At 48.2% G+C, this 27546-nt stretch overlaps 1 protein-coding gene across 5 annotated transcripts in view; it reads right to left on the reverse strand.

The window, feature by feature from the left end:
• Positions 1-27546, reverse strand: part of CACNA1H (calcium voltage-gated channel subunit alpha1 H) — a 257855-nt gene that overhangs the window by 69383 nt on the left and 160926 nt on the right. For all 5 annotated transcript variants that reach the window (XM_075436240.1, XM_075436243.1, XM_075436239.1 and 2 more), the window contains exons 8-10: positions 20779-20871; positions 18054-18843; positions 13480-13892 (exon numbers count right to left, since the gene is read on the reverse strand). In XM_075436240.1, coding sequence (XP_075292355.1) covers positions 13480-13892; positions 18054-18843; positions 20779-20871 — 1296 coding nt within the window. The remainder of the gene's footprint in view (positions 1-13479; positions 13893-18053; positions 18844-20778; positions 20872-27546) is intronic.

Below are 27546 nucleotides of genomic sequence, written 5' to 3' on the forward strand. Positions count from 1 at the left end.
AGAGCCACGAGGAACAGGCGCGCAGGAAGGGCTGCTCCAGCCCTCTGCTCCAACCAGACCTCACGGCTCCACCAGCCGCACCAGGGCTTTGATCCAGTTCCCTGCCCCGGGAGCAGGGCCAGCCATGCCCTGCTGAAGAGGCAACCCCAAGAATAAGCCAGACTGACCCACATCCTCCAAAATATGTCAGTTCTCACCTGAAACAGGCAACACAAGGTTTTATTTGCAGACAGGGGGAGTGAAAGAGAATTGAGATGCAATCTCCAGCTTGGTGGCTTTGATAAACTTGCAAGGCTAAAGCAATGATGGGCAAACGGTGAGCCCTTAAGAAAGTAACTGAGCTTGCAAATGTTTCTCCTCGTGGGCTTCTAAAATGGACAGATCATGGTGAAAGCTGTCAAATTATTTTATTTCATAGTCTCCAAATGTGTCGAGGGGTGGGATACACAGTGGTTCACAAGCAATTATTTGCTAAACATCAGGACTTGCTCAAACGCTCTCACTTGAGAAGGTGGAGAGTGTTTCCATGGCAATGAGCTATTGCCTTGGTGACTGTGGACCTGGACTGGTGCTGCTAAACCACTGCAACCTTTGGACATCTGAGCACAGAAAGGAGTTTCCTCCTTTGCTGTGTAATGATGTTTTTTTTATTTCCGAGTTCATCCCTGTCTAAAAGTTGCCTTAGGTGGTTGTGCTAGAGATAGAGAAGCACGAATTACTACCGAGAAGCATCCTCTGCTCGTGCTTGCCTCCCTGCTACCCAACCCAGAATTAACTTTTCTATCCACCAGGTGCAAACCAACCCTAGGTCTAATCCTGGCTACTCGCAAGCAGTGCTGAGCCTCTACTGTAAAACAGAAAAGTAAACAGAGGAGGCACAAGACTTCATTAGCCCAGGCATCAAAAGTACATTAATCTATATGCATTTAAACCTTTTAAGAGAGGTCAAACTGAGAGGCAGCTGTGTTAACAAGGTGAAGAAGTGAGCTCCCACAAAAAAAAGCAGCTTTGCAGATAAACAGGTAACCTCCTAGGCAAGAAATATACCTGGATTTCTGTGGAAGAGTCAAAAATTTGTCTGTGTCTCCCTCCAAACAACCTTTGGATAAACTTTATGCTATCATAAAAGCCTTATCCTGGGCTCATATAGCAGAAAATTGTTGTATCGCTGCCTTTGAGAACTTCCACTGCTTTTCTTCCCAACTTTATCGCTGAAAGACACACTCCTTCCGAGTGACCAGCCGTCTGAAACCCGAACGAACCGAACCATTACATTAGTTGCCTTTTAAATTTGCACAAGCCCTGCACTCTGCATCTCCAAAGTGGTTTCTATGGAGATGCTAAAAAAATGGAACGGCACCTTCCGGGTGCGGAATTCGGCACGGCAAAAACTTGGGTGATCAGCAAACGCTGGGCGAGAGGAGTTTGAGAAGTGAATTAGAGACCCGGAATACGACTGCTGCAGATAACGGGGGTAAGTCACTGCCTTGGCTGACAGGCATTAACCAAACTGACACGCTGCATGGAGCATCACGCAGAGTTTAATTAACTGCAGGCAATGGGGCATTAATACAGGAGAGGACAGCCTGCCTGATTTCCTTACGGTGCGAACGTGCTGGAGAGAGGGAGGGACGTGAGCCTTTGCAAGGCAGAAGCGATCCTCGCGCATTAAGAGGTTTCTCAGAAGAGCCGTTTGGCTGCCTCTCAGAGAAGCTCTATCTGCAGCACCGGGCAGAGGAGTCCAAATCTTGCAACTTCCTACACAGTCTATTTTAGAGTCTTCGAAACAAAAACAACACACAACAGGAAGGATGCGATTACTAGAAATATGTCTGAACTCTCCCACACTCCAGGCCCCATCAATCTCGACGGCTTCACTATTTGCATCGTTAACACAGAGCTTTCACATCCCATCCCATCCCATCCGTACGGTCCTGCTGGATCAGAGCTCCGGTCTGCAGCGGAGCCCAGCTCCCTCAACACCCATGCTAGGTCCCAGTTTGGCTCCGCTCTGCTTTTCCCAGGCACCGAGTTGGACGCAGAAGGGTCCATAGCCAGGGCTGAAATGTCACATCTTGCATTGACACAACCACCCCGAGCCACACAGAGCCCAAACTTCAGTGCAGTGACCCTAGAGAGACACAGCCACAAACCCTAAGACTGTAACAAGACCTATACCAAGTACGCTATTCCCAAGTATATTTGTCACTTTTCAAACCAAAATACTATTTAAAAAAAGCGGCCAAAAGCCATTTTATCTTATTTAAGCAAATGTCTGTTACAATCACCCAGCCAGGGTTTCAAACTTCAGAGCGTGCACACGCAGGAGGAAGGAAGCACAAAGACACCGTGCAAATGCAGCAGCGGGGACAGGCAGCGTGACGTGCCCTTGCTCTTTGGAACAGAGGCAGAGTATTTCTTCCTTCAGCCACGGTAATCGGGACATCTGTTTTTAAGTGAAGAAACAATAAATGGTATGGAACATTGTCTACCTCCTGGTGAGCGGTCACCCCTGGGATTTGAACATATGGCTGCATCAAGTCTGTCTAGTGCCAACCTGATTCTTCAACTATTAAACCATCCCCTCAGGCTCTGTGTCCTGTACTTTCTGTGTACATTGTACAAGGGAAAAGAATTTGATTTGGGGTTTCGAGAATTTCAAACAAGCATATACAATTAGAAGAGTATTTGCTTCAGATGATGATAAATCACCCTGGACTGGAGAACCTCAGAAAATATCTATTCTTCACTCCGGTGTGATGACACAAAGACTTCTGCAGTGCTGTTTTACATGCTTTCCTGAGAGCCCAAACTGGTTAACCTTCATTCTGCCGCATGTTTTCAGAGGAGTGACAGCTGCAGCCATAAATACAGCATTCAGATTTCATGCTATAGCTGAAAAATCAAATATGTATGAAACCGTCTGCTATTACACACCAACTAGCAAGGAAGAAAAAAAGGAGTGGGAGGAAACCCATAGCATTAAATAATTTCTGAAATACAAAAGGACTTCTGCAAGCTCAGGTGGGAAACGTCCGCTCCCCTATTAGCTGGAGGGACAGTATCTGCCCGTTGGTCTCAGCCTGCCTGTTCGTCACTCACTCACCGGTTAAACAGTCTCAGGAAGAGGGAGAAATCTGTGTGCGAGAAAGGAAGGAGCAGAGGCACGTCCTCAGCCATCAAGCTCCCCACACTACAGCAAGGGAGCGATTCCTGCTACTTTGGGGGGTATCCGTATATGCCAGTACTCTGGCAGCAGGAAGGGAGGGATGTAAAGAACATCATTTCAGCCTGAACCTTAGGAGATCTCAGTGGCACCCTAAAGAGGGGACACAGCTAGGTAAAGAAGAGCGGAGAACAAGAAAAGGAAGGGAAATTCTTATTTGGGTATCTTTGAAAAGTGTTTTTGTGGGTTATTTTGTCCTCAGAAGAAGTGGAAAGCTGTCCTCCCACTCACCTCTGCCTCTAAGGGCTTTCAGAGGCACTCACAGCTCCTAATCGTCCTCAGCATAAACTGAGATTTCTGGCATTTAATCCCTCTGCACTTCCACACTCTGCAGTTCAGTCCCTTGTAATTTGGCACACATTCAGCTGATACCTGCCAGCACTCCAACATACCATATTAGTAGCTCTGCTTTAAAGACATTCAAGATGCTGATCTCTTGCTTTGGCAGCTTCAGGAGACCTTAGCACAAGTGAGAGATCTTCTGCAACATGGCCCCAGTAACACAGGCCATTCACAAGGAGATAATTGCCCGGCAACCCACACTGCTTTAGACTTTCGGGCTGAAACTAATTTACACAAATGACTTGAAACTGTTTGTGCTCCCAGGCAGCAGTGACCGGAGACAAACAGTGCTGACACGGCTGATGTTTTGCCTCTGAACCCGCCACGAACAAAAGGAAAACTCTGATTCTCTCCCATATTGAGCAGCTCCCTGTGGTTTGATTTATTTCTTCTTATTGAGTGGATTTGGGGCAGGTTGGAGCTGTGAAGTTCCTGCCTAGGCTCTGCATAGCTCTGAGAGCAAGGTGTACCTGCAGACACAGAGCCAGGGCTTTGTCCCCCTGGTCACATCACCAAGCTCCAGGTAGAGCTCCTCAGAGCAGCCAGCACACTCTGGCTTCATAAACCACCTCAATCCAAACTAACTTTCAAGCACAGACAAGTCCATGTATAGTCATACCCAGAGTCAGAGAACTACAGGATCCATCTGTCTGCAGCAAAGTCAATTCCCTTTGGAGTATATAAAATAAATAAAAGACTCTGCTGCTTTCTGCAGGGGCACTACGGTAAAAAGCTTTGATTTTGTCCGTGCATGGGCCAAGGACAGGGAGAGAGGAGGGATTAATTTGTACAGGCATCAGGCAGGAGAGAAAATTCCCGAGAAATGCCTTCATCTGGGGAAAGAAGCCAAGTGGTCTTCCTGCCCCGTGCTCGGTGGCAGACTCCCCGCTCTAGCAAGCTTTACCCCTGATGCTACAAGGCCTGTGCAGAGTGTTTTTCCCAAATTGGGAGTCAGGCTGTCTTTAAGGCTGTAAACCAGACAGAGCAAACAAAAATAGAGCTTTAAAAGAATGCATGCAGGCATGCCAAATCTCCCTCATTTTCGAATAAGAGTCTCACTCCTTTCAGATGCAGCTTTCTCCCCCCACCTCTCAAAACCATTTATAAATAAAGTATCTTGATCTTGTAACAAAAGATCCAGAAGGAGGTTCCAAGGAGACATTTAAAGCTTCATTCATAATTCTGGAAAATCTCAATGTCCTGGCTGGAGAACCCTGGTTAAAACCCGAGGAAAATTCATGACTGGGGTTGACAGCAGCAGTAAACATACCTGTTTATTTCCACGCAGTGATTCTTCTCCTCTGGTGTAAGGTGCTAGACTGCTACCCTGAGCATCTTTAATGCTCTGCCTGCCGATGGGGACAGCCAGCTCTGCCTCTCAGCACCGAGGTACCCAGAGAAGGGCAGTGTACGGGATGCCTCCGCAATACCACTGAATCTCCACCTGCAGCTCACAAACTAAGTTGCCATCATTTTGCATGTACTGCCAAATACTAGCCCCACTTCGCTCTTGGGTGTGGCACAACTGTCTTCTCCATGCTTTCCTAACATTTCCCCAGTTAAATCTATTTTTAAGCCCTTCTGTATTCTCCAGGTCTACAGAGAAAGCAATCATCCACAGCGAGTGGTTGGAAACGCACAGAAGTATTAAACACGACTATTTTCTTTGCCTCCTAACAGTTGGGAACCACCAGCCTATAGGCACTGTTCGTCCCTGGCACAACACCATCGTGTACCACCTTCCCCATCTTCTTACCTGTATATCTGTTGTGTTACATTCCTGCTGCATCTGTTCTGAATTTGGGCTGCACACTAAGTTTTGCAGAGTCTACCTGCAACCTCCAGGCATCAAAACCGGTGCTGGGAGAGGTGCAGTGCTCTGTTCCCGCTCTCACCATTATTATTACTTGTAATAACTTCTAGCAGGCCTTGCCCCAGAGCCCCACGCGGCAGGGTGATATACACAGAACAAAATGTGATCCTTGTCTTGTGGAACAAAAAAATCCAAGACGACAAAGAGATGGATGCAGACAGACTGGGGAAGTGTCAGGAAACAAAGCGACAGCCTCGGCTAACATGGGAGGTGGTGTTCCTGGCAGAGCCACAGCCGCATCCTCCCCAAAGCTCCTGAGGCAATCCAAGCCCTCCTTGCCTCCCCGAACTCCAGGGCACACTCACAGAATCACAGAATGTTCAGGGTTGGAAGGGACCTCTGTGGGTCACCCAGCCCAACCCCCTGCCCAAGCACGGTCACCCAGAGCAGGCTGCACAGCACCGCGTCCAGGGGGGTCTGGAATATCTCCAGAGAAGGAGACTCCACAGCCTCCCTGGGCAGCCTGGGCCAGGGCTCCGTCACCCTCAGAGGGAGAAGTTCTTCCTCATGTTCAGCTGGAGCTTCCTCTGCTTCAGTTTGTGCCCGTTGCCCCTTGTCCTGTCACTGGGCACCACTGAACAGAGTCTGGCCCCATCGTCCTGACACCCACCCTCGAGTGCCTAAGCACATTCTCCTGCCTCCATCGGTTGGTTTGGCTGTCTCCGTCTTTTACATTTCCTCCTCTGCTAACCCTGCTCTTGTCCCTGCAGCCCAGCTGCCTTTCATGGAGGCAGCGGGAAGGATGGCAAGCTGCTGCCACGTGCAGTACCAAAGCCACGTGGGCTGCTCGGAGGGGCCCGGCTGGGGCTCTGCGTGGTGCCTGCAGGCACCGTGATGTCTCCAGAGCCACTGATCACAGCTGCCACGAACCAGACACTCGAGCTCTTCCTTGAACTCGTTTCTTGTCGTCGCTCAGGCAAGGCACTACCAGGTACGCCTGCTTCGGAGCGTGGAGCATGCTCACCCCGAGGCCTGCTTACCTGATCAAAGCCAACCTCCCTCTCACCAAACCCACTCCCAGACGGAAAGCACAGGCTCAGTGCAATGCCACGCTCTCTGTGAAAGCCACCTTCTTCATCACAGGCTTCCCGTTGCAGAAAGCCAACGCCCCGCCGTCCAGCTGTGTCAAGCCTCCCTGCCTCGGAGCACATTAGAGCCATTGTCAGCATCACATTTGAAGCTGCCCGCCCATGACTGATTTACGCACATTTTTGTGATGAAATGCAGCTGGCAAGCGCACTCTGCTTTCGTTCTTGGGGCTCTATTACGCTTGGTTTATTTTACCTGCCAGTTGAAATGCAAACAATCTGTCTACATTCTATATATAACCACCCGTTGCCTTCATGTATGTTTATGAAGCATGGGGGTTTCATGGATTCAGTCTCAGAAGCCTTGGAGGGCACCGTGACTGCCTCAGCTGACTCGCTGCATGACCCAGATGGAAAAAATGCGTCTGGTGGGTCCTGCACACTGTGGCTGTGGGGTGGGTCTGTTCCCGGCACGGCACAGAGCTCCAGTCTCCACGCACCAGCTTATGCTGGGAAGCACGTTACTATCACCTGCTCAAGGATTCTGTCATCTTGGCAGAGAGCAGACGTGATTTATATGGCCATTCCCTCACCACAGAGAACCACTAATGGCGTAAGTGAGGGGAAGGAACTGAACCAGTGGTGGTGGTAAAACGTGCCTACAGTTCCACGGGGAATATCCCAACGTTATTCCCTAGACTAATGAGCACATCTATAGGAACCAGATCAGACGGCAAACTCCCCTCGCCACGACTAGCTCTGTTGTTCTCCTGACTCTCCCCTGGCTGCTCAGTATGTCAGCACTTGAATGAGTTATTACACGCAGTTTCTGCATTGGAGAGGTGCTGTTCCTGTCTGGTAGGAGGCAGAGGAATGGATGGATCTCTAGTACGCTTTCCCTTATATAGTAAAAAAAAATATACCATACATACAATCCAACAGAAGGAAAACAGAGCAGTGGAGTCAGTTAAATTACAGAAGAGAGTAAGAGAGACAGAAGGCTCCACGAACACCACTCACGGCAGGCTCCCCGTGGAAGGACACGATTTACACCTTTTGCCATGAAAGCTGCTAAGGTCCAGCAGACAAGGATCTACCCTTGAGCTGGGACACCTGGCTTCTGACTGCAAATATTTGCTGTCAGCTCATGCTGTCTTGCCTCTGAACTTTGATTCCCTCTAACATGGGAACGACACCTTGCCAGGTGTAAATGCTCCACCTACGAGCTGCTGCGGGCTCTGATGAGCAGCCTGGCAGCCTGAACTGTGCAGAGGGGATCCTCAAACTGTTACCAGGTTTGTTCATGTCCTGACAGAGCAGCCGTCTGCAAAAAAGGGGGCCTGGATAAAGGTGGTCTGGAGAGCACTAAAAAGGTGGTATGATCTTGGGGCACCAAAGAGGATGGGAAACACCTCTCTCCCCCAAGGCCTCCAGACAAAGCTCTCCTCTTCCCTGCCAATAGGTGGGGACAGAATGTGGATTATCACAGGGTGCTTGCTGAATGAACCAAATTTCTGTCACTCTGCTCAGGAGACCCCGCACATGTTCTCAACTGATGCAGCTTCCCTACCAAACCAGAGCATGGGTAGCCATCCACCCCACACTTACTGCTGGGACCTCAGAGGGGGAGCAGGGAGGGACCGCTTGGTATGCAGCTGACAAAGCCCAAACACATAAAACAAAGGACTGCTAACGACTGAATAAGTCTCACATCATTTATGCAATAAGCACAAAAACACTGGGCTGAATTTTCACATCCTGGGCTGGGGGAATCTGTTTGCTTCACATCCAGACAGTGTGAAAGTTCTTAAAAATGGATCATGCAAAAAGTTGGAAGAGTGAACAAATTTTGCTAACTGAAAGTGAGAATCTCAGATCAGGGTAATATTTTATTGACTCACAACTCAAAAGGAATTTAAGCAATTTGCTCCAAACACTGCTGAAAGATTCTCCTCTGCTTTCTGAGTAAGTGCTCAGCTTTCCAGGCCAAACCAATTTTTCAAGCCAAAATTGACAAATGCTAAAATGAACATCAGTAGAGAAGCTAGTTGCTACCTTAAATCTCACAGAATTACTTTTACTCCAGAATAATAAAATGTGCTACTCAAAACCAATACTTCTCCTAAACTGATCAGCAATGGATCACTGGGTGCCCACCAAGGTCAGCTCCAAAGTACTCCAAAGACAGCTGCTCTGAAAGAAACCGGCCATGGATGAGGGATCAGAAAAGCAATTAAAAGTTCTTTGAACAGCAATAGCTTGCAACAAACACTAATTTGTACTTCTCTTTTGAGAAGTGAATACAAAATAGCATTTCTAGTGCCATTTGATGTAAATTGAGCCTTTTATGGGGAATCATTACAAGTATCAACACCTACTTCTGCAAATTCCTCTGGGAAGCCAAGTGGGGGTCTCTCCTCACAACTTTAACCAGAGGTCCTCAGGGATGAATTCAGAGCTCACCCTTCTGCAGGGATAATGCCAGCATCTCTCTGGGACAAATGAACAGGACCCTGTCCTGCTACTGGACAATCGGGAGCTGGGAATCGAGGCAGACCCAATAAGTAGCAATTATTTCTTCAGACCAGTTAGCGAAGCACACACAGGAGATGACCCTGGGACAAAAAGCTATCAGCTTTCAGTGGCAGAAGGGCACTTGGAAACACAGCTCCTGGAACAGGACTTGCCTGTGCCAGGTGTCTCTGCCCACTGCCCCAGAGGCATGGCAGAGGTCACACTTTTGGAGCACACTGCTGCTGCTCGGTTGTTGCAGTGCCACAGCACGTTCTCAGATACTTTGGAGAATTGTCAGCTGCAATGCATAACAACATCATCCAGTGTATTGAAACTGCCTGGAAGACTAATGCAAGGATTGCCTTCTCCTTTGTACTTGGCTTTCTGCATTTGTCGGAGTGCTTACTCATGCTGGAGATAGACAAATAAATAAATAAAGCCTGAAAGAAGGAGGGAAAAAAAAGAAGGAACTCCAAACCAGCCAATTAACCTTTGAAACACAAGTCGTGCTGCTGCTAACTAACAGCATCCTGTAACCTCCTAATTACCAGCCATGTACAACGTGGCAGTTGGAGACAGAGCTGGCTGTTAACCCCACGGACGCGCTGTGCGGGAGGATCCGATGTCTGCTAATGACTGAAGTCCCAAAGAAACTCGCTTTCCATCATCAGCCTCCTCCTGCTATCAGGATCTCCTGCCACAAACTGGCTCTGCTGCCATGAAATCTTCAGTCTGCCTCTGAGAAGAGCAGCAGCTCCAGCATCTTCTCATCTTCCCCATGAGCCAGCTAGCTGCGAGGGTGGTCATGCCCTCAGCCACAGGGCAGGATCCTTGCCTAAAAGGGTACTACATGGGTGATGTGCATTAAATGGGGTGGTGCCAGCTACGTTAGCCAAGGGCAGCCAGAGTAACCATGTCAGCAGACTGCTGTGAGCTTCAAATTCGCATAAACACATATTGAAGACTTGATGGGATTTGGATATGGACAGGTCTGCCTCACTCATCTGGAGGTAGCAGCCGGGACTGTGGCAGTACAGACACCGATCCTGTTCATGCCTTGCCAAAGGGTGCTACCATGGCACGGGCGTCCCCTTGGCCTGCAGCTACCGTCAGGGCCAGCAGCAGAACCCACTGGGTTCTGTCTCCAGCCTGGCACCTCGATTTCCTCACCCAGAAGATATGGACAATAATGCTGGCTTGCCTCAAGAGGGCTCCATGAGACTTCTCCGCAAAGCGCTGCCGTGGCCCGGGATGCAAGGCAAGATAACGCACCAAGCACTAGTACAGCTCTATCTTCCATATGTTGTTCAGTCCTCTCCACCCCTCCCCCTCACACAGAGGATTGATGCCTTGGCTTTGAATAGCACCCCGACATAAAAACGTGTACGGCGGGCCCATCTATTTGCAAAGCCACTGATGACTATGAAGTCCGAGAAGCCAAAAAAGAAAAGCAAGCAGCCATTAGTAAGTTTTTATAAAAGGGATTGGGCATTTCCTTACAGACAGTGAGGTTTGGGGAGGACTTCCTTGTGGTTGCTGCCCTGATTGCAGCCCAGTTAGATAAAACCAGTCGATGGCTGAAAACAAGTGGCAAGAGTCGAGACCAGGGAACCTGCTTAAGCTCTTCCACCCAGAGCAAACGTCTCCATAGTGGGTGATGTTTTGCAGGGCTTCAGGGCCCAGGAGTCCCCTGTCCATGCTGCTGTCAGCAGGCACAGAGCACAGGAGGCCTCCCCAACAGCAGCCCCAGAACCCCTGCTCCCTGGGTAATGCTGAACAGCTTGGTGGGAGTGAGGGAAGCAGAGGAGAGCCACAGAGCAGCTATCCTTGTAGGCAGGTCCTAAATCCTTATGACTTGGGGAATGGCCTCCAGGTTTTCACCTCGGAAGGTGGAGAAGGAGACGATGGCAACACCCACGCCTGGTTAACAGCCTGGGGAAGGCTCACACTTTCTCGCCTTGTAATTCCTGCTCTGAGTAGAGGTGCAGGGTTACGGGCAGCATCCATCACTCAGTACCCAGAAAGCTGTAATTAAACTGCTCTTCCTGGCAAGGATCATGGCATACCCAAAACAAGCCATTCTGAATCACAGAATCCCAGCATGGCAGGGGTTGGCAGGGACCTCTGTGGGTCACCCAGTCCAACCCCCTGCTGAAGCAGGGTCACCCAGAGCACGCTGCACAGGACCTGGTCCAGGTGGGTCTTGAATATCTCCAGAGAAGGAGACTCCACAACCAACCTGACCTCCACTCTGTCCCAACACCACGCTGTGGGCTAATGACAACTTTGCTCAGGCATCTCCTTCTTATCGCCACACAAAGCCAGCCTCCCACCTGAAGTCCTGCAGCCAGTTCTCACACGAGGAGGGCTGTGGGTTCTGAAACCACCCCGCTTTGCTCACAGAAGCCCCAGACTTTCATGTTAAACGGTCTGGGAGCCTAGAGCCATTTTCTCTTGCTTTCAGATAGTGTCTCAGCCTCTGGCAATGCCCTGGAGGTCACTCTGTTGATAGGAGAGTGCTCGGGCGAGGTGTTTCGAAGCTGGGCTCTGACAGCTCCACAGCTCGTTATCCCCGCTGCGCATCAGAGACACTTTGCAGTCAGGCACGTGGAGGAACTTTTACAGGTCTCACTTCAAAATTCCTCCCTTTTTATTGGGCCCACGCCGGGCAGTGCCTGCGAGCAAAGCTGGCAGGGTTCTGATGCTCTGTAGCCAAAAGCTTCAGAATCTTTATTGCCATTGGCTTTGAGATGGTTTCAAGCAAACCTTTTACAAGGTAAAATCCAATATAAACCTGCCGGCTACAGTTTTCCTTTGTTAGCAGCAAGGATGTAATTCTCACAAATTACCTTTATATGAGTGACTGTGGACAGACTCCATGCGATCCCTGGGCCTTCTCACAGCAGCCTGCCTAAGGTTTTCCCCCAGCACCCATCATGGCAACATCCAACGACCGGCAAAGCTGTATCCGCCTGACAAAAGAGTATCCACGCAGAAATGCAGCTGCCACGAGGAATGAATAGTCTATTCAAAGGCTACTGACAAGGTGTATTTCCTAATTTTAAAAGCTGTTGTGGAACAACTAACCAGACAGAAAGCTGACAGCAACAGCTTTTTCTTTGTTGGGTTTGGACACTCTCTGCTGTGTGAACTAATTTATTGTTGCATGGCTGAGGTTCATGTGTTTTAGCTGAGTACTTGCTTTTCTGAAAGAAAATCTGTCTCAGCATAGAATATGGGGCTTTAAAGCACAGAACTGGAGAGAAAATAAAGTAGCAGCACTCTGGAGGAATATGTGCCATGGTCTCGAGCAGGACTTAATCCTGGGAAATGACGGAGAAGAAAATGCAGAGCCTCTTGTCCTGCCTTTTGATGTCCTACGCTACTCTGTCTGCCTTTCCTCCTCACTCCTGAGTGGACAGACCAAGGCAGAGAGGAGGAACAGGTTTATAAATAACCCTGACCTAGTCCTGATCCTGCAGTGAAGAATCTAGGGGAGCACTGGATGAATTTTTGACTGCCCGTCTCTCAGAAGCTCAGTATGAGGATGTCCTGCCCTCACTGGGATGTGTTTTCTGCACCTGATAGAGAGGTGGCACAAGAAATTCAAGAGCACATCTTGAGAAAACAGTTGAAAGTAACCAGTATTTCTGAGAAAGAAAAGCCCAGAAAAGCACAGCTTTCCCCAGAGTGACCAAGTGGAGACACTCGGCTGAGTCACCTCCCTCTCCCATCGGCCAACAACAAGGACAAGCTGTCCTCAGCCGCCAGCACTGCCATCACCGTGCTCAGACTAGCACTGGGAACAACACGGTTACTCTTTCCTCCCTCCAAACACTTAAATGAAAGACCTACTTGCACCCTATGAGATCAAGTTAAAGGTTTTGGAGCCTTCATGGAGAAACTAACTCTTTTTTTTTTCCTTTGTTGCTTTTAACATTGCCTGACAGTTTAAGTCTTTATTTAACGGTCCAGAATCAAAGAAGAAACTTCCAAATAGGTTATTTGCACTACAAGGTCCGCCATGCACCACCACCATCAGACCAACGGGGTATTTCCACCAGAACAATTCACACTCATATGAGTAATTCACAGCAAACAACTGGAGGAGTCAGGCTCGGAGCCGCTGCATCCTAACACACACATTTAAACTCTCCATGCTAGCCACCTTCCCGGCTTTTCACACGTGGAAGGATGCTCCTGCTCATCACATGTCTGCAGGATCAGGCCCTCGGCCCCATCCGGGGCTCTGAGCAGCCTGGTCTAGTTTAAGATGTCCCTGCTCACTGCAGCGGGGTTGGGCTAGATGAACTCTAAAGGTCCCTTCCAACCCAAAGCATTCTATGATTTGGTGCTTCCAACTTTCATGAAAATCACTTGCTCCGTCTCTGGCATGGCTTCGACAGAACCACGCCAAGCCACCATGCAAGCCGCCATGCCTTGGAGCACCCGAAACCACAGACCCTCAGGGCTCTTCAGACCAGTCTCGCACTCACCTGCTCGTGGTACTCGATGCCCATGCTCAGCGTGTTGATGAGAATGGCTATCATAATCCCCCGGTTGAAGTACTTGCTCTCCACGATCCTCTTCAGCTTGCTGCCAAAAGCCTTCCACAGCCGGGTGAGCTTGTTCCTCTCCTTAGGTTTCTTCTTCTTCCTCCTCCTCCTGCCCCTCTGCTGCTGGAGCTGGTCTCTGTGGTCGCCGTGCCGCAGGTCCTGGGTGAACTCGTAGACGCCATTGCTGTCGGAGTCGCAGCTGTCGGACTCGCTGAAGGCGAACTCGGGGTCGTCCAGGAGGCTGGCGCAGAAGGGACAGTCCTGCAGCTCGCAGGTCAGCGTGCCGCCCGGCGGGCTGGGCAGCGGGCCGGCCGCATTCAGCCCCGACAGCCGGCTGGGCGTCCGCCGCAGACCTGCAAGGGAGATGCACATCGTCAGCCACCTCACACCCGCGACACGGCGGACAGCCCCGTGTCCCCGCTGGGTCTGTCCAGGGCAGAGCAGCTTCTGCCGCATCCACAAATAAACATAATACCCTAATACAGCCTTCTAGCCATCCATCTTACCTAGAAACTCTTGCCTTGAATAATTTTTCCCCTCTGCTCCCCCCTCCCCAGGCCCCGACACCCACCCTCTAGCCCCCTCCACGGACGCGGGGCTGAGAGGCCCCTCTCCACCGAGCGCGGCAGCCATTTTGTGATCTGCTGCTGGGGGAAGACTGACCGGCACACCTCTCAGTTTCAATTATTTTTGATTATATCTGACTAGGCTAACATCATTAGCGGTGGTCTGAGCGCTATCAAGCTGTTATACCCAATTTAGACAGTGCTTCCATTTAGCTGATAATGAGGAGGGAGAGGTAGAAATGGACCAAAGGTGGCTACAGACCACAGATGACAGCTCGGAGAGTCACGTAGTCCCTTCAGTCTCCTTCATCCCTCCTTCAGCCTTTAATAAAGCTCAGGTGGATTCTTTGCTTGAGGCACAGGACCGAGTGTTCCGGGTGTTTTAAAATCAAACACGTTGCCACATGTTCTGCGGTGTGAGGAGAAATGCTGACTGCCCTCACAGAGCCAGGGTACAGGGATGGTATGGACCAGTGTAACAAGGATGATGCAGGTGGAACGGGAACCAGATTTTATTTCCTCATATCTAGGAACCAAATTCCTAGTTTCCTGATATGTAGGAACCAGATATTAATGGCAGAAAAAAACCCCCAACACGAATGCAATAACGTGAGCATGGGATCCTTCCTACAAAATGCCATTCAAGCATCAACGAAAGCTTTCCTGGAGATTCAGGGAAATAAGGTGAGGTGAGAGTTTTCCCCTGACTGGAGGGTGGATGGGGACACTTGGGTAGGTTTTGGGGAGACCAAGCAAAAGGCAGCGGCTGCTCTTGGCTCAGGGCCCGGGAGCTTGGAGCTCACCCAGCATCAACGCTGCTGATTCCAGCCACTCCAGCCTGACGCTTAAGGATGTCTTTAAAGAGAAGGCAGCACCAAACAAAACAAAAGCACCCCAGCTAGCTTGAAAACCAGGTTGTGACAAGAGTCAAAATACATTTCACTTGCCTGAATGTCACTCGGATACGACTGCCCTTCAAAACAGTCTTGCAGAAGAGGACTGTCGCCCTCCTGCTCATTGCGTCAAAGACACCAGAAGGATGAGAAATCTCTGCCCCCTCACTCAACCTGCAAGCAGCACCGGCGCAGCACTACACATTCGCATGCTGTTTCTGATCGGGACCGGTCTGATGAGGGAACTCTGCAGCGCAGCCACAGTAGCACGGGTAGCAGAGGTAGTGGGCTTGCCAGATGTCTTTTAATGCTATCAAAGTGTTAAAAGTTGTATGAAAAATACTGGTGCCGCAGATGTCTTCAAAATACCAGAGTCTCCTTGGCTGCCTGCTAAAATAACCTCACAGCATCGCAGGGCACAAGAACACGGAGGAACAGGCTGTACTTTATGCTGTTCAATTCCACAACAAAAGAAGGGAAGAGAATACTCTCTCCCACAACTGCATCTTTCCCAGCAGACACCAACCTTATTTCCAGCTGGGGCTGTGAGTGCCCTGGCTGCTAATGCCTCCTTAATGCTCTCAATTATCACTTCTGTGCTCTCCTTGCACAAGTGTTGCTGTGAACAGACTCCGCTTGTCGACTTGTAAGAGTGGAGAGAGAATTAAGTGAAATAACTCTATGTTTGTCCAAAGATGCTGAGGCCAGGAGGGTTGGGCGAGCTCTTGAGCTCACCTCACCTTCCCCGCTGAGCACAGGGCAGGGACTTAACGCGGCTCCTTTGCCAAGTTTAGGCTGGGATGGAGAAACATGAGTTGGGAGCAGGGCCTGGCAGAGCTACGCCCTCAGAAACTAGCTTATTTGGCACTTAAAGATCCTCCTGAAGCCTGGAAGATGCATTCATCATCCTTGCTGTATGAAAACGGTGGCGGTGCAGAAGTGAATCTGACTCAGCCCTGCTGGTGTGGCAGGAGGGGCTGTGGCTGGAGTGGGAAGGAGGGCCTGGAAAGAGCCAGAGCCGTGGAGGGGAACTGCTGGGCACTGGCACATCGTGAGACAGGGTCTCCAGATAGACCCGGCTACCATGCTTCCCCTCCCAGCCCCTGTGCTCCTCTGGAGGCCAGGTAAGCTGCTGCTCACCAGCCAAGAGCTGCGGCATCCACCCCTTCCCCTAGGTACAACCACACTTCTGAAGGAGACAAAACAATTTCAACGAGAGTTGTTTAAAGCGTTCTGGCATCCTCTGGGCTGAAACGCCTCTGTAAAAAGAGGATACTGCCACTGCATTATTAACAGCAACTCCACCTAACCTCTGGCTTTCAAAGAACAACCACAGGCTACGTGAAGCTCTCCTAAGTCGTTCAAATGGCCCTAAGATGTCACAGTTGGGACTGAGGTCTTGGGCTTTCTTCTCCTGAAGAGGACCCCAGCAGCAGATCCCCCTGCAAGCACAAAGAACCAAACCTCTGACTTGAGCGCTGCCTTCCAAGCAACAGCTCTTCTGCTCGTCCTTGCTTTCCCAGTTCCAGACTTCTGCAGAGCCTGGGCTTTTATCTCAAGGTAAATGCACATTCTCACAATAACCTGCATTAACTTGCATAGTTAAAGATGAACCAGTGATTCATATAAAGCCCTTGCTTAACGACGGAACAACGTTGCAACTAACCTTGCCCCCTTCTGCCCTCCTGCTAAGCTCCCAAGAGCACAGAAATGCCTGCCGAAGGCAACTTCTATAAACAATCCACTTTATCCTTTTGTACAGTCAATTAAAAAAAAAAAAAATTAACAAAGACAAACCACCCAACCTATTTGGCAAGCAACCTTTACTGTGATCCCCCCCAAGCTAGGCCTGGTATTTTTTCAGCACATACATCACTAGGATAAATATTTGTGTCCATGCACACACAGAGAAACAGTTTTGGAAAACACAGGCATTGAAAAAAACAGATGACGAGTTTGGCTTAAAGAGACTAAAAAATAGAAGCTAGACTTTCTTGACTTTTTACTGCTTGAGGGTTTAAGACTGTCTTTCAGCCTTTAGCTCCAGCCATGACGACTGGAAATATTTTGCAAAATGGAAACCTAAGTGTTGCATGTAATCACTACTCCAGCAGTGGGTGATTTACATGTGAAGGGAGATAAAATTACACTAACTAGCAGTGCTGGTGTGGCTGCGGTCTGTACAGATCAGGATGGGGCAGAGGTCAAGAGAGTCCCCAAGATGTTCCTCATTCATTCAGATTGAATGAAGCTCCTGTAGTAATCTGCACTAACGCTCATCTCTACATTTCTTCCACACGTGGGGAAGGATGAGAGTGAAAGCTTGAGACTTGTAGCTCTGCTACACTCCTGCCCTCACATGCACCCCCTGGGGACTAGCACAGAGCAAGACTTGGCAGTGGCCATGGGTCTTCCTCTGAATCTTCTTCTCCTTGCCAAAAAGAAATTCAGAGGTTCAGGAGCCCGTCAGAGCAGAACCAGGGGTTTCTAGAAGTGTCTGTTTTGAGCTCATTCAGTGCCTTCCTGTTTTAAACTTCATATGTTTCCTATACCTTATGCTTCTCCACCAGCTTCCACCCACTCTTCCCTTTCAAGGTACCATCTCCCACCAGCAGCTGGGGCTTCTCTGCTGCAGGGCTGCAGCCAGCAGGTCCATCATTCACCAGAGCTGTAATTCCAAGGGCTGCATAGATCTGTTCTTGGGTGGGAACAGAGGGAGAACCTCCAGGATATCACAAAGCACATGAGAAGAGCTCAAAAACACATGCTTTGTAGCTATGGTAAAGAGGCCTCTGGCAGTGGCCTGAACTCACTGCCCAGGCCATCCTGTATCTTGCTTTACCCAATGACTGCAGATACAAGGGCAGAAGGAATTAAACTCTCAGTCCCTCAACATGTCCTACTTCTGGATTCAGCGCTCAGTTCAGACAGCATTTGCAAAACAGCCTCCATCTTCAGCACCCTAGATGGCCATCATTAACACCTTAACTCTTGAGCAATTTGCCCTTTGCCCAGTTCTCCTAAAAGCAAAGAAAATCAGGTTGCTTCTCCTTACCATGCTCTCCTACCAGTTGCTGCAGCCTCCCATAAGAATCTGTGCCCAAATTTACAGGGCTATTAACCACTGCCACAGGTGAATTGCCATTCTTTTTCCCTTTGGGAACGGGAACAGAACCAGCTTTGCTAGTTGGAGAAGGCAGGATGGTAGGATAGTTCATGTTGCCATGGTTGGAGAGTCCAGCAGTCAGTTTAATGCTTGCAGGGGCATTGGAAGACTTACAGTTCACTTGGGGTCCTTCGACATGACAGTCTGCATGGTAAATGCTGTGCACAGACTCCGCATCTGGAGGAGGAGCAGGGCTTTGCAAGTTGGGTGATGGAGAAGGAAGCATCAATTGACCTCCAGGTTTCATGACCTTGAGTTCCAGGTTGCAGATCTCAGGGTTGGAGCGCGGCCCTCGAGGGCTCCCATTGCTGATGTGATAGTGGTGGTGGTGGTGGTGATGGTGATGGTGGATGAGGTGGTGTATGGAGGTGATGTGCTTTTTGCTTCGGTGGCTTTGCCCATTCGTGGTGCTGTTTGGGTTAACTTTTTTCCGGCGTTTACTCTGCCAGTTATTGTACAGGCGTATTGTCCGCCGTTTCACCTTCCTGAAGATGTGGCAGATGTACTTGAGCAGCTCCTCGTAGCAGCTACCTGGCTCTGAGAAGCTAGCAATTGTGCTGTCATTGGAGAGATAACGGGCCCGCTGCTCCTGCATCAGCTGGTTCTCCCGCTGCTTTGTTTCAGAAAACTGTGTTGCTATCACAACCAGGCACAAGTTAATCATGAAGAAGGAACCAACCTGGAAAAAACACAGGGAAAGGAATTAGCAGGGACTTTACAAAGCAAGACACACTCTTCTCCACCACGTGCTGTCTGGACTTGAAGTGTGGTTCTTAGAAATCCCGAGATTTCCAAACATGCCAAATCTCAGGGTCTGCTCACCAAATGTTATGTCAACATGTGCCTAGGCTGCTAAATTTGCTCCTAAGCCATGTTAATTATCTTGGCAATGGCGAAGAAAGCTGTGAACAATAGCCTTCACCACTTTCCTCCGCTCAACAGCGATGACATTTGCTGCTAACGCAGGGTGTATGGAACACAATGCAATGTTACCACCACAAAACAGATCACTAGGAAACTCCCAGCCAACCTGCAAGGAAAGATGGTCTGAAGTCCAATTTGTGCTGTACTGAAACTGCCTCTTCTCCTCCTCTACCACTTCACAGCGCACCCTCATTTTGAGGAGGACAGTCAGGATCCATGCATCTGTGACCTTGTACTCTTTTATCTCTCCGACACAGAGAAATGCATCTCCAGGAGCTTCAGTGCTCCTAGAAAGGCTTGATTTATTGTCTGGTTGAGTTGACATGTTCTTTGGCGATACCTGGTTTTCAAAGTGAAGTCCCAAGGACAAGAATGTGAAGTGACCCAAGTCTACATCCTTCCCTCAGCTGTTGAGTCTACAAACTGGTTTTTCACCACTTGGGTTCATAAATCAGCCAAAGGCAAATGTCAAATATTTGCATCAGATAATCAGTGCCCTTAGGCTTGAAAGGGACTGACGTCAAGAAAGTGCCACTCTCTACATGGCCAAACCTCTGTGCTGTGCTCAGCAGGAAACGTATGGATTTAATCCGGACCATTGTCTGCTGAATCCTCAGGGGAAGCCATTGGGAGATGGTTTGCAGTGCTGTTCTCCAGTTCGTAATATCAGCCTGGATGCTGTTTGAGAATCAGCAAGGGTGCCATTCCCAGCTCCAAGTGACTTGGAGATTAGTCACCTTCTGGCTTTTCTGCAATGATCCATATGTAGAGAAGGGCTCAAAAGAGTGGAGCATAAATCTCTACTATCCATGGCCTGTTGCTAAAGGCTCAAAAATCACTGGCTTCAGAACGCTATCCATTATTGGAAAACTCTCACGCTGCTCTGATCCATGCCTTTCCCACTGGTGGGAGCTGTGGTGGTTTGACTTCCCAAGATCTTCAAAACCACATTGACGAGGATGGGGTTATATATAAAGAATATCCAGCCACAAAAGCACTTTGAAGTGCCTCCACCCCATGTCCTGCCTGACATCTACATGGTACTTTACCCTTTGCTCTCCTCCTGACTTAAATGTTTAACCTTTCAACAGATCTAGACCCCTCGAGAAGGTTGTGTCCATTGTAAAAAAAGAACGTTGCTAACATGGAATAGCAGCTTCTGAAGGCAACCTCCAGCACCTCCAGTGAGTAATACTTTGTTTTTAGGAATGACAGCACCATAAGACCTCAGAAAGGTGCACTGCTGTTACTACTGTTATTTAAAGAGCTCAGGTGAAGTTCAGTATTTCGAGGGCCCTCCACTGAAACGAGGTGTTCTCTGGCACATTGAGGAGGCTAAAGAAAGAAAATCTACAGCCTCTCCACTTTTTGTTCTGATTAGCAGTTGCTTGGCCAAGGCACAACAGTTAGGACGCATCAAGGTGACAAGACCAAGACTGGGAGAGTAAGAGGGAGGGAAGACCATATGGCTTGACAAGCTGTGACTACGCATCACATGTGACACTAAAAAGGACTGCTGTAGCCAATAATCTGTAGCCACAGCACTAATCCCAACCTGCATGATTACGGTTTATGGTGGGAGGAAGGTCTCCCACTCTGAACCCTAGCTGGCTCTTCTCTGCGAAAAGCCCACGGAGCAGCTTTACCCCACAAGGACAAGGAATGGGAGCATCTCACAGTTCATACTTACTATTATAAGCAATATAAAATATATAAAATTGTAAAAAGAATGTGCATCCATCACATAATACATGATGTCAACCCATCCTTCCAGGGTTATAACCTACAGGAAGACAGAAAAAGAAAGTGTAAGAACAAAAGTCAACCAAAAAGTTAGTAATCATCAATCTTCTGATAGTGCCTGGTACTCATCACTCCACAGCATCTTGCAGGATTCATCCAGAACTGCCGCACTTCTTTTCCCAGTTGGCTTAGGATAGCAGCAATGTGCGACCAAAGGACTGGCCTGAGGTTTCTACAGGAATCTGGTACGATTAAAATGATAAAACATTACAATAAAACATCTGAAACAGTGGTTCAGAGCCAGTGCAAAGAAATTCCAAGGAGGGATCATGACCAAAGCAAAAGCCTCTCTGTGCAGAGATCTGGGCTTTTACCTTAGGCTCCCAGTTTTGTAACGCTACCCATAAAATTCCTAAGTTTTTAAGTCAATTTTGTCCCTGTAAAACCAGTTTCTTTGTGATTCCTACTGGCTCGCCGTTACAACTGCATCACCAATATCATAGTGGGAAAGCATCTGAATGGAAGAGAGTTACTTTAATTAAATGTAGAAATGATTTCATACTCGTTTTCTCAGTCTTCCTTCCACTGAAAATGAAGCTGAGGATTTAATTAACACCACACAGGCTGTGTGCAGAGCAAAGCAAATTCTGCCATGTAATTTACACTTCTTATTTAGACAAAACGTACCAGACTTCTAGTGCTATCTCGCTACTAGTCCTAGAGCTGAAATTCCAGCACAGTTCCCCTCAAAATCAAAGCTTCTGTCTGAATTTACTTGCACTGAGTTACGCCTAATGTGAGTCTTGGTGGTCCTAGCGTAAACCCAGAATTACTGCCTGCCTCCAATTTCAGTGGCATCGTTCCTGATTTAAACCATGTTTGCAGTGAAGGAACCGTGAATTAGCTTGCTGTGAACAAGAAAATGATCAAGCGTCACCGGTGGAGAGGTCTTTCTGTATGACATGTACAGAAAAGCTGATCCATAAAGCACTTGCTGTTGAGGCAGTGAATAAAACAACGTTCTGGTCACACCCGAAGCAACAGGGCTTGCAGGGAAGTCAGACAAGAATCCTGTCCACTCTTCTCCTGTGGAGCTGGAAGAAGCTCCTAGATATAGATCTTTGCTCTATGACCACATCTGCAAGGGGGAGAGCATTGCTGTCCACACAACCATCAGTACTCACAGTTTCCCTGAGACCGTCAGAGAACCTTGAATCAACACTACCTCCTCTTGATTCCTCTCACCCGAAAGTCAAATGCAGTGACGTCTTACCAGCAAGTTCTCAAACCCATTTCCCACGCTGAGGCACACGTAGCTCACCACCCACCGTGCAGCTGGGCGAGAAGCCGCCAGCGAATACAGCTCCACGCAAAAACCAATAAAGAGGATCCGCCAAGGAGCAGGTACAAATTGCCTCTGCAGCTGTTTTACTCCGTCAGCATCGCTAAAGACTTTGAGCAATGCGGTCTGACGACTGCATTCACACAAACGGCACCCACCTCTCCTGCTCCTCATCACACACGTTACCTATTCTTTCATATCACGTCCTCGCTGCTGGTTAGGGACGTACAGCTATCAGACAGCAATGCCACGCTTTCAGCAGCATGGGTTTAACAAAACCAGAAAGAACGCTTTTGGTCAACATGAACCCCAGAGATCAATCTGCGGTAGAAAGTTTTCAGCAACAGACATGTTTTTTTTTTGTGTGGATGCAAGTGCTGTGATTCACCCTGGAGCCTGAGCAGGGGTTAAGCTGTCTGGGCAGACACAGGCAGTGATCAGTCTGTTCAGTGGTGTGAAACGGACAAGCAATCAAACTCCAACTGCCCTTTTCTGCCTTTCCTTTAACACAGTTGCAACATTTATAGAGAGCAAAGTTCTTTTCCGCTTCATCCCTTGCCTCTGAGGGCTATGCGCAGCAGCCTGTCGCTCGACGCCTGTGAGGGTCCGTGGGGAAACTGGAGGGATCAAGCTGAGAGGTGACACGAGGCTAAACCAAATCACTGCCAACTACTAAGCAACAGTCTGCTTTGTCCTGTTCAAAGTCCTCTCCCTTCCTTCCCCTCTGTTCGGATGGGCATCTCGGAGTCGGGCTGGCACAGCTGGTGCTCCATCCATTCACACTGGAGGGTGAAAAATGAGTCTAGGGACTCTCCTTCTCTGGAGATATTCAAGACCTGTCTGAACAAGGTCCTCTACAGCCTACTGTAGGTGACCCTGCTTCGGCAGGAGGGTTGGACTAGATGACCCACAGAGGTCCCTTCCAACCCCTACCATTCTGTGATTCTGTGACTCCAAACATCTTACATGCACCTCTTCACCAAATATGCATTTGGCTGGCAATCAAGTCAAATGTATTAAAATGATTAAAGACAGAGCCGTCTCCACACAAGGAGTTACCTGAGGGCTGCTGTTGGGCTTCTGCAGGCGCTGCCAGCTCCCCACCTGGGAAACAGCTGCTGAGACAAGAGTCATGGCCAACCAACAGTTGTAGAGGTATTTTTCTTGCATGCTAGACAGCATTTTCAGCAAGAATCAATCAACACACCACATTTCTCCTCTGGAGGGCTCAAAAAGCTCATCTGGCTCTCAAAATATTTAAGATGTAATTAGAATTTGCATTATTTACTACTCACTGATAAACCAAAGGGACACAGGAGGGATAAACAGACTGCTGGGCTTTTGTTCTCCTGTTTGACATCTTTGTGGATTCATTCTTGGACTCATCACCCAGTATAAATGCAGCAGTACCTAGGGGAAGGATTCCTGAGCTGCCGAGGATTAGAGAGTACAAGCAATCCTGTAAGAGAGCATGCCCACAGGCATCTGTCATAATTTTTTTTTTTTTTTTAATCAAATAGCTCTGGAGAAATGCAGGACAACACACATGCACAGCAACCTGTCTGGACTGAAACACAGTGTCTGTGATTTTTACAGCCTGATTCTCACCATGCTGTGGACTTCTTTCATGCTGTCCTGTAAAGTGCTCCGAATGACTTTACGAGTACATTTTTACCTACTCCAAGATCCCGCTGCACATCTCCAGCAAGGCCTTGGTGTAAATGAGAACCAGACCATTTGAATTTGCCAGCAGCTGGTCTATAACACCGTGAACTCAACTCTTTAACTATTTTTGGAACCAAGTCAAAGGCATCTGACTGGTGCAAGGTTCACTGCTGCAATGCACAGTTTGATTCTCCACATTTATTCTCAGACCAGACAAACACAGAGGGAAAGCTAACAACTCTTGCTGTGGTCCCAAAATCATAGATATATTTTTTCAGCACTGCTTTGCCTGCTGTTCCTCCCTTGGGGCACCCTGAATGCAATGTCACCCATTTTGCTGAGCAGAAATTACTTCCTCCTCTCTTCACTTTCCAATCTGATTAATCCAGTTGACTGCAGCTCCAGCATTTGGCCCTCCAAGCCCCTTGTAGATGTCTTCCAAGGACCTGGAGCACCTTTCTTGTGCTTTCCAATCTCAGAAATCCATTCTCAGTAATTAAATTCTGTTCAAACCACGGCTGTTCAGACAGACATATTAAACAGTGTCTCCAAATGTACCAGTTCAAAGCTTCCAGTAAACGCAACACACAATTATTTATCAACAGAGATAAGTCGGCAAGAAACATGTTTCCTAATTCTGCTCCGATGAAAGAGATGTGCAAGATACATGGCACACTAAAATTGGCAGCTGCAGGGAAAGAGCTGAAAGGTTCAATCAAGATGATTGGCAAGGTTGTGCTGCAGAGTGCTGCCAACTGTAATCACACGCTGCAGACCCTGTGGGAAAGGAGATGCTGCCCCCTTCACATGGGGAAATGATTTTTGCCCACAAAGGCTGAGACTCTGGGCAGAGAAATGTCCTCTAACCCATGCACAATACCCAGTCGGATTCTCCTTGCCTGCTCATTCAGTCCTCTACCTTACCCACAGCATGGGCAGGGATGGGATACATAATTTGTCTCCCATTAATACCTATGAGGCTGAGTACCAAAGCTCCGGGTCTTGTGTCTGGTCCTCTCTCCCATCACTGCAAAGATTTCACAGAAAGCTCACTCAGGTGAGCACAAGGTCAGATTTTGGCTTCACTGATCTTTGGCTTGGACACCATTCACGCAGTCCCCAGTCAGGCACTCCCAGATCACCTTACTGATACCAGCAGGATGAGAAAGGACAGCCAGATTTTTTTATGTCTTCTGTTCGGTGATTCTGATCCTCTTGGTTTGCTCATGCCACAATAATTTCATCAGCTGTAACAAAGACGCTCATCTGATTTATAGTAGCATAATTTGGGACAGAATTAGGTCTTCTAGTCAAGCTAATCAGAATCATTCTAAAACTCCAGAGAGAAAAATCACAAGGGAGATGTAGATTAAAGATGCTGGCAATTAACTCAGACCTCCTCATTGTTCCCAGGGAGACAGGAGGTTTGCAGTGTTTTTTCTGGGGTCACTTCAAAGGTCTCTGCAGAACAATTTCTTTTATTATGTCAAGTTGTTTTCATCATAAAAATCCTTGCCTTTGAGGTCTGCCAAAATTTTTATAAGCTCTTGGCTATAATCCATTGAAGAGCAGGTTATTTTTTGCTTTAGTGTCAGTTAAGAAAAGAAAGAATCATCCACGAGAAAAAAAACAACACCCAAACTCCAACCCAAACTCCTTTAATTAGTAAAGTCAAACGCTGAATTACTTTCCGTGTATTAGCAAGCACCAGCGGCTAGCGCCAGATGGACTGCTGCAGATAGAAACCAACCTTGAGGTGCCACTAATCAATCGAGGAAAGTTTGGAAAATTACTGTGTGAAGTGAAGCTGAAAAGATGATAAGAACTGAATGCACAGCGCGCAGAACTCCAGCCTAGCCCCGAGGCCTGATCCTTCTCAGGGCAAGCTTTCGCTTTTGCGATTGCTGGAACAAACTCCATTCGTAGAGACACACTCTCTAAGCACGGGAACCAAAATTCAGCAGCTCGCGCTTTAGCTCAAAACCCCGACCAAGCACAGCTCTGGCAAACAGAAATTTCCTTGGTGGTTGACTGCAGAATTGCAGGTGCTTGTTCAACTCGGTGCCTGGCCGAAGCAGGACATGAGACAGAGAGAAACTCAAGTGTTTCCAAACCATTTGAAGCATTAATCTTAATTGACATTTATAACTTGCACTCAGCCTCTTTTTCTTTGGACTGAATCGGATCCTTTGGGGACAAGATGGGCACAATCTGCAACAAAACCAACTATGCTGAACCGAACAGCAACTCTGAGGACTGCCAGGATTACTGGCTTTTATTTACTCTTTATCTCATCATTTCCCTGGCCCTGCTGCAAGGATTTTTTGTTTTTATAAGCCTCATCAAGACAAGATCAAATGATATAAATTGTGAGAGCTATTAATTACTGTGATGGTCTCAGTAAGCTTGATAAGGCCTTCGGTATTCGTTTCGGAAAGCCTCTTCTCTATGATTCTGCCCTCCCAGGCGCATTGACTTGGCTGGCAAGCACTGACCAGCCAATAACGCAGTATTCCTTTTCTGTAGGCAGAGAGCTCGGCAGCTAATCAAATCACTATTTTTGAAGCCAGCTTCACAATTTTAATTATTTCCTCATGATACATGTCAAGTACCCTCTGTGGTCAGAAAAAGCAGATTTTATTATATCCTGAATAATGTCCTTTGAACAGATGCTTTTCCTTTCACTTTGAGGACCTGCTTACTTTGTAAAGCAACTTTAGCCTTTTCTTTATAAATCGAGCCTTGCAAACCATGCATCTGCTCTGAAAAGTGGCCCCGTGGAACAGAAAATAAAAGGAAACTCCGAAACCTTGCATTTGGTTTTGATTTGTGACCTCTCAAATCTGTTCCGCATCGATGTGATCTCTGGTCAGCGTTACCAGTTCACAGCGGATCTTGAAAAGCAGAGTGCAGCCAGCGTGCAATGAAGATGGACATGTCACTGATGTCCTTATTGGTGGCCCAGAACCTCATGAAAGTGAATCTACAAGCTTAAAAGTGGCATAAAAACTCATCAGCTTTTGTTACAAAAGGAAGGTTAGTCGCCGTCTCTGTTTCACACTAAATAATGCAAGCTCCCCATCCGACAGCAAAAACATCACTGACTTCAGACGGCTGCTGCTTCTAACAAATCACATCTCTGTCCATATTCATGAGGTCTGATTTACTGTGATAATTATCCAGTCTTCATTGTTTGTGTAAAGTATCTTATGCACAGGGAATGTATTTAACTGTTTAACAATAATGAGTCCATTAGCACAGACAGCGCCGTAAATCAGAGTTTCATAGCAGAGCAAAGCTGAAAGATGAAGAGCCTGCAATGAGGAGAAGGGACCCGAAGCCTGACTGAGATCCTTGCTCACAGACGAGTGTACCACAGAGCAATTACATGAATGACAGCGCTTCTCCAGACACCACTGTCTGGAACGCAGCAGCAGCTTGGGGTACTGGCCCAAATGCAAAAAGCAAGGAGTTTTGATATTCACACTGTTAGTCTGTAATCGAATTTGAAGCAGGGTCTATGAGGGACAAAGGGTGCGCAGCCTCAAGCACAACTAGCCCTCTGCGCAGGGCTGTGACACAAAGCACATCTCAGGTGGCCAAGGGTCCAAGCTTTACCCATTCACACTAATCGGAGTCAGGGGGATGTCTTGCTCTCCAGGATGGATCTGTCAGCTCAACACACTCTGGAGGCAGTTGTGTGGGGAC

Source organism: Opisthocomus hoazin, chromosome 15 (assembly GCF_030867145.1).
Source record: "Opisthocomus hoazin isolate bOpiHoa1 chromosome 15, bOpiHoa1.hap1, whole genome shotgun sequence".
Lineage (NCBI taxonomy): Eukaryota > Metazoa > Chordata > Aves > Opisthocomiformes > Opisthocomidae > Opisthocomus > Opisthocomus hoazin.